This window comes from Thalassophryne amazonica, chromosome 9, assembly GCF_902500255.1.
Source record: "Thalassophryne amazonica chromosome 9, fThaAma1.1, whole genome shotgun sequence".
Classification (NCBI taxonomy): Eukaryota; Metazoa; Chordata; class Actinopteri; order Batrachoidiformes; family Batrachoididae; genus Thalassophryne; species Thalassophryne amazonica.
Genome location: NC_047111.1, coordinates 113,489,190 through 113,502,213, shown reverse-complemented (window position 1 = coordinate 113,502,213; position 13,024 = coordinate 113,489,190). Strand labels below are relative to the sequence as shown.

Sequence of the window (13,024 nt, the reverse complement as noted above, 5' to 3'; positions counted from 1 at the left end):
GGTCGCGTTCCACAATGCCTGTTATTGTAACCAGCACGGTCGGGAATCCATCATTAAAAGAATGACTGAGTCTGTGTGGTGACTGTGTCCAGAAACTCAAAACCAACCATCAGAGAGCAGAACGCCGCTCACTGATTACGACCTGTGGATGCCTTAAAATGAACTTTTGCATTGCTCAAAATGTGAAAAGCAGGTGTCACTCCTTCAAACGGCTCTGACCCAAACAAACACTTTTGGGAAAAGCCTGTACAATATAAATTACAAATACAAATAATCCAGTGTCCTCTTTACATCGCTTCATCCTTCGGAAGCAACAACAAGCAATAAGCTTGAATTTCAAAAACAAACACACACACAATAACAATCGCAAGATCATTCGTACAGCAATCGACCCCGTTGCACTGATTTAAGTGCTAAAAACAAACGTGTGAAGCTAAATAGCGGGTTAATCTGTGGATGTGAAAGCTGTGATTGTTAAGGCCAGTTCTGTCGGCGGTAACACTTTTTTTATGTGTGTATGATGGCTATGTTTACGTGCACAGCAAAGCCTCGACTATAACGCCCACGACCATGTAAACAATTATCATCAATGATGGTTAATAGTGATAACGGAAAACAAGAGCAATCGGAGATTTCTGATGTCTGCCAAGGGTTGACGAGGACTCCGAATAATAGATACGTGACTCACATCGTGACTCGGACTTTACCTGGATCCGGATTCCAAAACAAAATGTAATAATCACATACTGATCCAGAATGGACTGATCCAGATGTTGCAATCTGATATTTAATTCATAAGCTGAAACAAAATAGTGTCTTCCTGATCTTGGTTTTACATCGTGATGTCGCATCCGTGAAGTAGTTTTGACGTCATCCTTAAAAGTCTACAAATTGAAATCCTGAGCCAGAATCCAGATCAGGATCCAGATGATCTCCAAAGTTTAACAGAGTCTTTCAAGGCGTAACACCAATGTGTGGTGAAAATCCATTAAGTAGGTTTGACATAATCCCCTGATCCAGAATCCGGATCCAGATCACCTCCAACATTCAATGGAGTCTTCCATGGCCTAATATCTATCTGTAGTGAAAGGTTTTTAAAATCTGTGCAGTTGTTTTGACGTAATCCTGCTAACAGACAGACAAATAGACGCCAATGATTTTTTTTTACATCCTTGTCGGACATAAAAAGTGTTTTTTTTTCTTCATGAGCAGCTTAACGACACAGAAAACTTAAAGTTTTGAAGCTGGGTTTTGTTTTTTCCAACTGTCTGCTTGCAAACCTGCTCAGATTGTTTGTGAGCAATTTGTGTCGTGAAAAACTGTGTTCAGATGGTTTGTTTGTTAGAGTTTTTTCAACTTTTGCATTTTTTACAGTGCAAACTGTGCAGTTACCAGCTGAGTCATAGTGTGCACGTAAACACAGTCTGTGAGGGTGTCATGGTGGTCAGTGCAAAAATGTGAAGGAATGTAATGACGATATGGCACTTGGTGCAAAATGACGTGACAGACAGACAGACAGGCAGAGCAGGTTCAAGATCAGCATTCAGTAGTTTGACATCAGGGGTCTTGGGGGATTTGGACTCTCCACCTGCTCTGGCAGAGGTTCAGCAGATCCTCACATCAGTGGATCCTGGCGGTCAGACATGACGGCCACCTGCCTCACCGCTCCACTCCAGCGGGTCCAAAGAGGAGAGAGAGACACCCCTTTTTTCCAGTTTTGAGGAAACTCTATAAAGTTGTAGAAAGGACGAGCAGCAAGAGGTGATGGGAGGATGATGGGGCAGCGATGAGGAGTACGAGGGCACAGCTTTGAAGGAGCGGATCAGCCGCCGTCGCCTCCGACTCTGTTCTGCCATCCTGAAGACGTTTGGTTGCTCTTCATTTGGTTGTCACCTGAGAGAGAAGAAACAGTGTGATCAGTGTTGTTGCTGCTGAGGCTGAACGCTCGCGGTCCATCTGTCAGGACCTTCCTGATAATGCCAGTGGCCTAAATATTTTCCTGCACATTAATGCACTTCTGCCCCCCACCCCATCTCACACACACACACAATCTGTGTTACAGCTAATCACAGTCCACAGCAGAACACCAGTGGCGTCTCCACGTGCCCCCCGACCTCCCATCACCATCGGTGTGAAGAAGTGATCACAGTTTTTCCATCTCTGAATCTAATTAAACGTCGTATGAATCGCCTGTAGATTTGTGTTTATATTATTTCAGCAAAACATCCATGCAGGAATGCGACATGCATGAAGGTCGACTGATGTTATATGTGCCGGTAATGACTGTGGAGTAGAACAGCCAAGGCTGTTAACATCCATGTAGGAGCTTCCAGAATTTTGCAACAACAAATTACCTTTTTATTTTTTCATTTACTGTAAAGGGACCGTGTACAATAAAGAACATAAATGTTTCCATTTGATGCATTGTACCAGAGTTAGGTTAAAGCTAATTTACATCTGCAGTCCTACATTCTAAGGCAGTTTGAGAAGCTAAATACTGACCCTCTAGTCATCGTTTTTAGTACAAATTTTTATTTTAAACACTGTAAATCTTCTGAGAACAGAGACTTCAGTCTAATGAACGAGTGCCCTTCTTCAGTCGAGGTTCAGTTTAAAGCAGCTCCTTTACCTTCACCGTTATGTTGTGTCTTTGCACTCTGCAGCCTCCGTTGGTCTGCGTAGCTGTCTCGGAACTGTCGGTGGCGTTACGCTTTCTTCTGCTTTGCACCCACTGCTAAACATTGCTAGTGTTAGCTGTGTCGTCAGCTCAGCTACATTAGCTTCACTTCTTTCAGGCTTCAAGCTATTTTTCTAACAAGGTGCATTTGAAATCTGACAGTCGCTCCTGCAGGTTTGATTACTGCAGAGCAGCTCAGTTCATTTGACTGAAGTCTCTGTTCTCAGAAGATTTAGTGTTTAATTTAAAAATTGTTTACTAAAACCGATGACTAGACAGTCAGTGTTTAGTTTCTCAAACTGCCTTAGAATGTAGGAAAAAGGTGATAGATATCTAAAGAGAAATATTTTCTAAAGCAGTTGTTTCATTTAGTGTTTCATTGTTGATGAAACAATAAAACAGTTGCTTCATTTCATGCTTTGAGCATTTTGAAAAACTGAATTGTTTTCGAAATATTGAGCTGATTTAAAAAAAGAGAGGCAACCTGTCAGTTTTACACAATAAAACTTTTCTGGAGAAATTGTTTCATTTAATTTTATATTACATATTAACAGTGAATCTTTTGTGATTGTCTAATTATTTTTTTTTTTTACCTTGAATAATCACTGTAATAAATAGGGATGGGTATTGATAAAATTTTATCGATATCAATTCCATTATCAATTCTGCGTATTGATCCTATTCCTTATTGATTCCCTTATCAAAACCTCTTGTGAATTTTCTGTGTAGTAAAAGTGGGATTTACAGGTTTTCTATGTCAACAACATTTTACTGAGTCTTAAATAAATATGAAATTGGTCACTGGATCCTTGATCTCTGGACATAAATAAAGATAAACAAAATACGTAGTCTTTGTCAAAAGGATTTCTTTTCAGACATTAATGGCACAAATGTAATTCCATACATTGCGGCTGCTGCACGTCAGCACAGGACGTCTCATTTTGGGAGGAAAAAAATGTTTTGATCAATTGCAGTTTATTGTCTGTATTACAACGTTTGGAAAGAGGTGTCATTTGATTTAAACAGCGATTCACTTTATTAATTCCAACTGGACTCTAACTTTCTAACTTGACTCGGCAGAGAGCCGCACAGCGTTTGCAGCTGTGCGAACGGAACGGAGGACGATTCTCATTTCTTTCTCGCAACAAGACAAGAGTCCCAGTTAGTGACTTTAATCCGCACAAAAGTGACTCACGAGTGACATCTTATAATGGCTTTGAGAGGAGTTAAGAAGTGGACTTGCCACTTCTGAAAAGCAGCGAAGCAAAGAACCAATGAAGCAGTGGGGCAGAGCACTGCTTCATTGCTTCAAGCTTCAAAGCAGAGCCGCGCTGCAGAAACAGTTGATTACAGACCCGCTGCAAGGTCTGCAATCAACACTGAGAAATGATCATTTTCCCAATAAACACCCTCAAAAACAACAGCCTCTCTGAAGGACTGATAAGGGAATCATTAAACAAAAAGGGTATTGATGTCGGTGGATCAAATAATTTCTTTACGATTCTCGAAAAGAACCGGTTCTCGATACCCAACCCTAGTAATAAATAATGTGAGTAATGTTCATGCAGTTACATAATTTTGTGTGTGTGTGTGGGGGGGGGGGGGTTCCACCTGCATAGCTACGCCTTTGTCTGCACTGACACCTACAAATACACAAAGAGAAACAACGATGTTTTACAAAAAAAAAACACGACAAAAACTCCAGCAGGCGTTTAATAATGTTAAACTGTGGGATTAAAGGATTTTGAACAACGATGTGCTTTAGTTGTGCCCTCAATAACAGCTTTGTGGATCATTATCTTCATGTTCTGATATCAGTTGCTACTGTACACTGCAATCTGACTGGCCGTCCTAATAACGTGACAATAATTAGAGTTGTGGACTGTTTGATTGTTCAGCTTTGGTTGCAGCTTTGCCGTTACTGTACTGCAGACTGGCGGCTTCTCAAATAAAGAGGACGGTTGAAGCAGTCTGGCACACCATAAAACTATAATCAGACTTGTAGTGGTTTTTGGAGGAGCGGATGCAAATCGTGACTGAACACTTTTTTTTTTCGGGGTGGACGGCGACGGCAGTGAATGAGACGACAAACAAAGCTGCAGATATGCTAAAGGAAGCCCTTATTTATTCATCAGATTATGAAAGAAGGGATGTGAAAGTCAAGTTGTGCAGACTGTACGTGTGGTCTAAAGTTGACACCCGGCACCCGACGCTGTGAAGCCACTGTAAGCTTTTGTTGAGTGATAAGAGTGCAAAGAAAGAAAGTATGTGCCTGCAGCTGTATAAACACGGTGGACAGCGGTGACGGAATCACAGCTTGGCCTCGTGTGATGAATTTCCTGCTTGTTTGTTGTAGCACAGGATTATTGTTACTGAGTAAACGAGTGTCATGTTCCGCTGTCAGATCTCACGCTGATCTTCTGACAGCACAGCGGACCGGCTTGGAGACGACCTCCAGTTAACACACGGAGGACATTAACTGCATCTCAGAGTATCTGATGTCTGTGCAGATCAGATGCTCCCTGGGAGCATGCGATGGTGCCGTGCACGGCTTCATCCTCCGTACTACTGAACCACCCCGTGTTCTGACTCGTAACCACACATGCAAACAGTAGATCCCCATCTCCTGAGAACATCTATCTACACAGTTAGGTGATACGTGGGCATCTCCTCTGCCTTTTACAGTTGTTGGTGTCCTCTGCACTGAGGCACGTCCACGCTGGATCACGCACAGAAAAGTACCACATGTCCACAGTGTTGTAGCTGATGGTACCTCGCAGTGCCAGAAGTAGTATGTCTTATCTGGGTTTTCCTAAGTAACTCCTCATTTAACACAAAGCCATTCCAGTGGGATCCAAGGATTCTCCTGAAAGACCTGGTACCAAAGACATCCAGTCATCATCTTAGCTCACTGATAAGAGTCCCGGGGCCTCATTTATCAAACGTTCATATGCACAGATTGTGTTTAAACCACACATACAAACATTTCAACACAAAGTTTGGAATTTATCAATTGAAACATAGGAATGTGTGTAAATATACACACAGCTCTGACCAGGAATATACTATAACATCATCCACATATATTCATTCATTCATTTTCAATACTCAATTCATTCAGTCAAGAAGCACAGAGGGGCTGGAGCCTATCCCAGCAGTCGTAGGGCAGGAGACGCGGTACACCTTAGACAGGACACCGGTCTATCTCAGGGCCATCCACATAGATTAATCATCAAATTAATATGTACAAAATTAGTAATTATATCAAGTTAGAAACAGACGTGTAGCCTCACTGATGACAAAACCTACAAAAGACACCTGTGTGAATTAAACGGCAGCTTTTGACCTCAACATTTAAATAAAAAAATAAATAAAGACCTTGACATCAACAAGCACCTCGATCTCCACCTGTTACTACAAGGCATGAATCAAACAGTTTCCCAACTACAGTTTAATGTTAAAAATGGGCCGGCGTTATTTCTGCTGCTATTTTATTTGGAGAGATTTTATCTTAATAAATACAGCATTACAGTGACACCATGGGAGCGCAAAGGATTCTGAGACAACAGTAACACTAAATAATTGTCCATTTATTCTGTTGATTGTAATGTTTCATGCTAGTGGTTGTGGTGAACGCGTTAAAGCTGGTTACACTCATGTCCATAATTGATTGTGATGTTGAAATTAAGAACACATGACACCTTGAGTGATCACAGCAGATGATGAGGTTTAAAAGTTACTGCTGGAAGGGACGCCATCACCTAGTGGTGTATTTTATTTATTTTCTGATATTTTTGTCTCACCACTGTGACCACACATGAGCACCTTGATCTCTGTTTCACTAAAGTTGATTTTTTTTTTTTTTTTGATCTCTTGTTCAGTTATTTCGGTGACGAACACAAGCAACAAACAAAAGTTTTGTTACCATATATGGTTAATTGAGGGTGTTCCTGAATGCAAATGACCACAAACGTGCATGAGCATGCTTTGACATGTGAGATTTATGGACAGCTGATACTTACTGATGTGCGTATGACCGCATTTAACATGCATGCAGGCACATGCATTATGTTTAGATTGTCTAACAGCATTTTGAACCATTTCTATGCACAGTTTGACAAACGAAGGGCCTGGCATCTTCTACATTGCACTTGCTGGAACTGTATGCAGTACTGCCCCCTACTGGTGATGTAGACCTAAGGAGGTGGAGCAATACTGACAGCTGGACTTCAGCTGCTTGTGAGAATTTTGCTGCAGCTGAGGGATCAGTACATGAACTCATCATCAGACTGAGCTGTGAACTGTATTGATTAGATGATGAACCTCGTCAGACCTAAGAGGGGAAACGTCGCCAGCTGCTGATTGGATTATCCTCCAAAGTACATTTGCTGGAAATTGATCCCCACAGAGCACATTGGCAGTTTGCTGTAGAGTCAAAATGATCCATTTGCAGGATCGTATAATCACTGTTCTGCAAGATCAACACGTGTGGCAGAGAACTGATGAAACCCTGCGGCTGAGATCACAAAATCCTAATGAAGCCTGAAACGTGTCAGCTGTACTGGAAGCCAGACTGCAGAGGACGTCTGTAGGTCATATACCCATAGCTACAAATCTTCTTTCTATTTTTCAGGATGCAACATAACTTATTTAGATTGATCTCTTGCCTTCAGCACAGCCATTAGTTCACATTCATCAGTGCAGCATGTAAATCAGCTTAGAGGGCTTTGAAAGGTGCTTCAGACAGGTGCTCCATCACAGTGAGTGGGGTTATTTTGTGCTATTTATTTTTTCTGCTTTAGGTAAAGACCACACTGAAGCTTCTTCTTATTGCTACTTTCAAGGGCAGTTTCATAAATACTTGTTTTAGGGCCCCTTCACACATAACACGATTGAAGCCAACTGGCGCACGAAGGAAGAATCGCATGCCACTCCTGAAAAATGGGAGCCACCTTGAACGCATCATACAGCTGTCGCCACAACCATTCCAGCACACCAGCTGCCAAAAGACAGTGAGTGCCCTGCGAGTGCCCATTCGACCCCCTTGCAGCAGGTATCAGCCAAATTCCAGGTGCCACACACAAACATCCAACACCACTCACTGGGCACTTAGAAAAGGTGGGGCTATTCACGTACAATAATGGAGTGCAGATGACCACATTCGAGCTGTCTGTGAAAATTGTCTAAGTGGCACAGAAGTGTGCATTACCAAGCAACACATATGTCTAGCAAGTGCGCGCCCTCCAACACGTGGCGTGCAAGTGTGTCGCCCCCCTCAACACATGTGGCATGTGTGTGTGTCTCACCCCCCCCCCCCCACACACACACACACACAACATGTGGCATGTGGGGGCAGCACACTTGAATGACATGCTGATAATTATGTACAGACAAAATCATTTCTCTGATTGCAGTAGGTGGACGGTTGCTTTCAGGACGTAGGGACAGACCACCCTCCCAGACTTGACCTCACTTGACCTGGAATAAAATTATTAATTTGACTGCGATGGCTGCTATCGCTGTGTGTTGTCAGAAACATTTGCCTGGTCTACAACCCTCTTCTTAAACAAACTTAGATTACAACCACAAAGAAATCATAATGAATGAACGACACCTTGACTCTTGGGTTAACACGATAACCTGTATAAGTAAGCCACTACAAAAATCCATGTCCTAATCAGTGAGTCACATTTTAATCTTGTTATTCTTTAGCGTCTGCTACATGTGGCTCCCCATTCTGCCACTGAGCAGAGTTTGCGAGTGCGCTGCCAAACATAATGTCCTTTATTCCCCCACCTCGGTTAATAATTATTGCGAGAGGATTTGCTCCATGTGTGTGAGTCTGATAATGGCAGGAAGGGGGGGGGGGGCAGCTCGACTCTTGATAAGATGCCAAATCACCCCATCCAAGAATGCCCAGACTCCCCCGCCATACAATACGACAGGAAGTAGATCAGTCAGTTGTATCTTGTTGTGTATCACATCCAGGGTTTCCACTCTATGATAAAAAGCCTCAGGTCTTTTAAGCCTATTAAAGTCTGCCTTCCTGTTCTGTGTGAAAGAAACAGTCTAGATAATAAGAAAATATCCACGCTGCAGGACTTTGAAAAAAGTGCAGGAGACAGTTCAGGACAAAAAGGTGTGTTGAAGTTACCTGATCAAACCTTGACAGAAGGCGCTTGTGTCAGCTGGGCCAGCCTGCCAGCAGAGAAAACACATTCAGGAATTAACCATGAACAAAAATCCTTCTGAAACCACATCCTCTTTTTTTAAAAACTCCCTTTCATAATTCTCATTCATCAAAGTGACAACCTCCAGTGCGCCGCCTTTGACCCAGAATGCAGCTGTACCATTACAGCACACATGCATGAGAGATGAGACCAAGTGTAAATGTGTTTTTTTGGGGGGGGGGGGTTGTACTGAAGTTGAGTTATAAATAGGGGCCAGGCAGCCTAAATACAGCATGCAACCTACAAATAATAAAACAGTCTTTATATGTGGAAATAGACGGGTATAGTCCTGTGAGCGAGTCGTTCGACTCTGTGCCGTATATAAATAGCACCGAGTATCTGAGGACACACTTAGAGGAGTGAATAAACAAAAAAATATATATCCCTTAAAGTCAGCAGGATTTATAAATCAGGGTTTTATAGTGCGGACCTATAAATATCACAGTCACAGGCAGCACTCGGTGCTTTTTCTTTTTTTTTTTTAGTGAGATGGTTTTGGTGTAAATGTGCAAAGATCCATAAAGGCAACAGTGTGTGTGCTGGACATTACTCAGGAAGCTGGTGGATGGTTAACCAGGTTTTGTTGAAAGTTGAGTTGACTGATGTCAAGAGAGCTGCTCACTGGTGAATGGGTTTTCTTTTTTTGGTCAAAAGTAGAAAAAGCAGTTCACGTTCAATACGGGTGGATTAAAGTGGCAATGGGCCTCTGGGCTGCAACTGCCTGTGGGCTCCCAAAAGTCCCATTATAATCTCAGACTGTAGTGAATAATACCACATGAAAATTAGAGAATACCCTGTTGTGTCTGATGATTTGCGGACATTCATGCTGCTTATACGGTCGCAAACTGAGCTTTGCCATAAACGTAATCCAACATGAACATCCGTGCATGCGTGTATAACTTCGATCACGGGCAAACTGTCGAGGGCTGACATTTGCCATTTGGTATATGTATTTTGTGTCAAGGATGAATGCTACCAAAACGTAACGTTGATAGGACTAATAATTTTGGAGAAATTACAGACATTACATAACAACAGTGAACAATGGATGTTAATTGGCAAAATAATTTTGGCAAAATAATAATTGGCAAAATAATTTCCTTCGGTATTAATAAAGTTCTTTCTTATTCTTAATTACACTCTGGACTCACACGCTATTCCAAATCATTATAGAAACTTTGCATAATGTATGACGACCCTTAAAAAATGTCAGGTACCTATTTTATAAACACTACCCAATCTAGAGCCTGTGGATCCCCACGGGTAACACGCTAGTTAATTCTATATTCCATTACTGCTAATAAGTGCCTCTAAAACCTTCACACTGTCGCTTTAAAAATCATTCCTGCGAATCTAAACACACAGGCGTGACATTTTATCACCGTCCTCAAGATCCTGTGTGAGATCACTTTAGCTCCATCTGCTGCTGCCTTTGGCCCGCCGTGTGAACGTCAGTGGGCTGCGGTTCGATAAATCGAGCCACCTGCCCACACTGGGAAATAATGTGCTCAGATCCTTTCAAACACACATTAGACCACAAAGGAGCATTTATTAGTTGTGTGACTTTGTCCTCGTTTTCTTTTAAAGCTTTTAGTTTCTTAAAAACCCAGCTGCAGCCAGAGAGGGATCTCGCGCAACGGTCGCAGATCAGTGCCTGTGCAAAGGGTCATTGATAAGGAAATATTAACAGCCTGGACCCTCATTTGTCCCTCAAATTATAAAATGTGGCAGCTGCTTTTAAAATAATGTTGCTGGATTCTATTAAATCTCAACCTTTTATGGTGCGTATGATTAGTCACACTTATTCTGAAAGTCTTAATCTGTCTGTGTGGAGTTTTGAAGACAGCAAATGCAGACATCCAGCCTAAAAATGTCCCTCAGCAGGAAGGAAGTCATTTTTGGGAGCGCTGCGCTGGGGGAGGAAGTCCATGTGATGTGAAGTGGAAAAAAAAAAGAAGTGGTGTTCACTGTATGAAAGAGGATGAATTCAGTTGTTTTAGCCTTCTAAAGGTCACGATCCAGATTCACATGATGGCGTTTTGGAAAATATGATATATTTATATATTGCTGCAGCGTGACCAAAGCATTGGCATTTGTAACACTGGAGAGGAGGCAGCACATACAGTAGTGTTCAGAATAATAGTAGTGCTATGTGACTAAAAAGATTAATCCAGGTTTGTTACATGGGAAACAAGGTACCAGTAGATTCAGTAGATTCTCACAAATCCAACAAGACCAAGCATTCATGATATGCACACTCTTAAGGCTATGAAATTTGGCTATTAGTAAAAAAAAGAGTAGAAAAGGGGGTGTTCACAATAATAGTAGCATCTGCTGTTGACGCTACAAATTCAAAACTATTATGTTCAAACTGCTTTTTTTTTAGCAATCTTGTGAATCACTAAACTAGTATTTAGTTGTATAACCACAGTTTTTCATGATTTCTTCACATCTGTGAGGCATTAATTTTCTTGGTTTGGAACCAAGATTTTGCTGGTTTACTAGTGTGCTTGGGGTCATTGTCTTGTTGAAACACCCATTTCAAGGGCATGTCCTCTTCAGCATAAGGCAACATGACCTCTTCAAGTATTTTGACATATCCAAACTGATCCATGATACCTGGTATGTGATATATAGGCCCAACACCATAGTAGGAGAAACATGCCCATATCATGATGCTTGCACCACCATGCTTCACTGTCTTCACTGTGAACTGTGGCTTGAATTCAGAGTTTGGGGGTCGTCTCACAAACTGTCTGCGGCCCTTGGACCCAAAAAGAACAATTTTACTCTCATCAGTCCACAAAATATTCCTCCATTTCTCTTTAGACCAGTTGATGTGTTCTTTGGCAAATTGTAACCTCTTCTGCACATGTCTTTTATTTAACAGAGGGACTTTGCGGGGGATTCTTGCAAATAAATTAGCTTCACACAGGCGTCTTCTAACTGTCACAGCACTTACAGGTAACTCCAGACTGTCTTTGATCATCCTGGAGCTGATCAATGGGTGAGCCTTTGCCATTCTGATTATTCTTCTGTCCATTTTGATGGTTGTTTTCCGTTTTCTTCCACGTGTCTCTGTTTTTTTTTTTGTCCATTTTAAAGCATTGGAGATCATTGTAGATGAACAGCCTATAATTTTTTGCACCTGCGTATAAGTTTTCCCCTCTCCAATCAACTTTTTAATCAAACTACGCTGGTCTTCTGAACAATGTCTTGAATGTCCCATTTTCCTCAGGCTTTCAAAGAGAAAAGCATGTTCAACAGGTGCTGGCTTCATCCTTAAATAGGGGACACCTGATTCACACCTGTTTGTTCCACAAAATTGATGAACTCACTGACTGAATGTCACACTACTATTATTGTGAACACCCCCTTTTCTACTTTTTTTTTTACTAATAGCCCAATTTCATAGCCTTAAGAGTGTGCATATCATGAATGCTTGGTCTTGTTGGATTTGTGAGAATCTACTCAATCTACTGGTACCTTGTTTCCCATGTAACAATAAGAAATATACTCAAAACCTGGATTCATCTTTTTAGTCACATAGCACTACTATTATTCTGAACACTACTGTACAAAAATAACCAATAAGCACTCTCTGGGGCAGCGCGTCACCATTAAATGTTTAAACACCACTGACTCACGGACCAGCCGAATAACACTGAATCAACAGTCATATTCTCCTTCATGATCGAGACCCCAAAGATGACTCCACTTCAGACGTGACGTTTCAGGTTGCCCCAAGTGAAACATTCTTTCTCCTTGAATGTGAATATTACTTTAAAGATAGAATGCAGTGCTGTGATCTGTCAAACCTGTGTCGAAGCGCGCGCGCGTGTGTGTGTGTGTACTTTTGAGTTATAAATCGTACCAGCATACGTTAATGTCAAAATGTGTGCCTAGTATGAATAGAAATTTGTATTATAAATAAATGTGGGATCTACTGAGAATGTGTGTGAATTGGTGGTGGTGGTGGGGTTAAATATTGCCACACAAGGCCACATAATTTGCATGAATTAGTATTAATTGTGCGCATGACACTGAGATACTTAAACTCCTCCACTTGGGGCAATAACTCTCCCTGATCCAGAGGGGACAATTCACCCTTTTCCAA

The 13,024-nt window shown here is 41.6% G+C and overlaps 1 protein-coding gene across 3 annotated transcripts in view; it reads right to left on the bottom strand.

Annotated features, from left to right (window-relative positions):
- Positions 1–1,254: 1,254 nt before the first annotated feature.
- spns2 (spinster homolog 2 (Drosophila)) overlaps positions 1,255–13,024 on the bottom strand; it is a 214,829-nt gene continuing 203,059 nt past the window's right edge. For 2 of the 3 annotated variants that reach the window (XM_034178993.1, XM_034178995.1), the window contains 2 exons: positions 8,842–8,875; positions 1,255–1,893 (listed from right to left, as the gene is read on the bottom strand). In XM_034178993.1, the coding sequence (XP_034034884.1) occupies positions 1,879–1,893; positions 8,842–8,875 (49 nt within the window). In that variant the 3' untranslated portion in view covers positions 1,255–1,878. Of the gene's footprint in view, positions 1,894–8,831; positions 8,876–13,024 lie in introns of all 3 variants that reach the window. The other variant, XM_034178994.1, reaches the window with a different exon arrangement.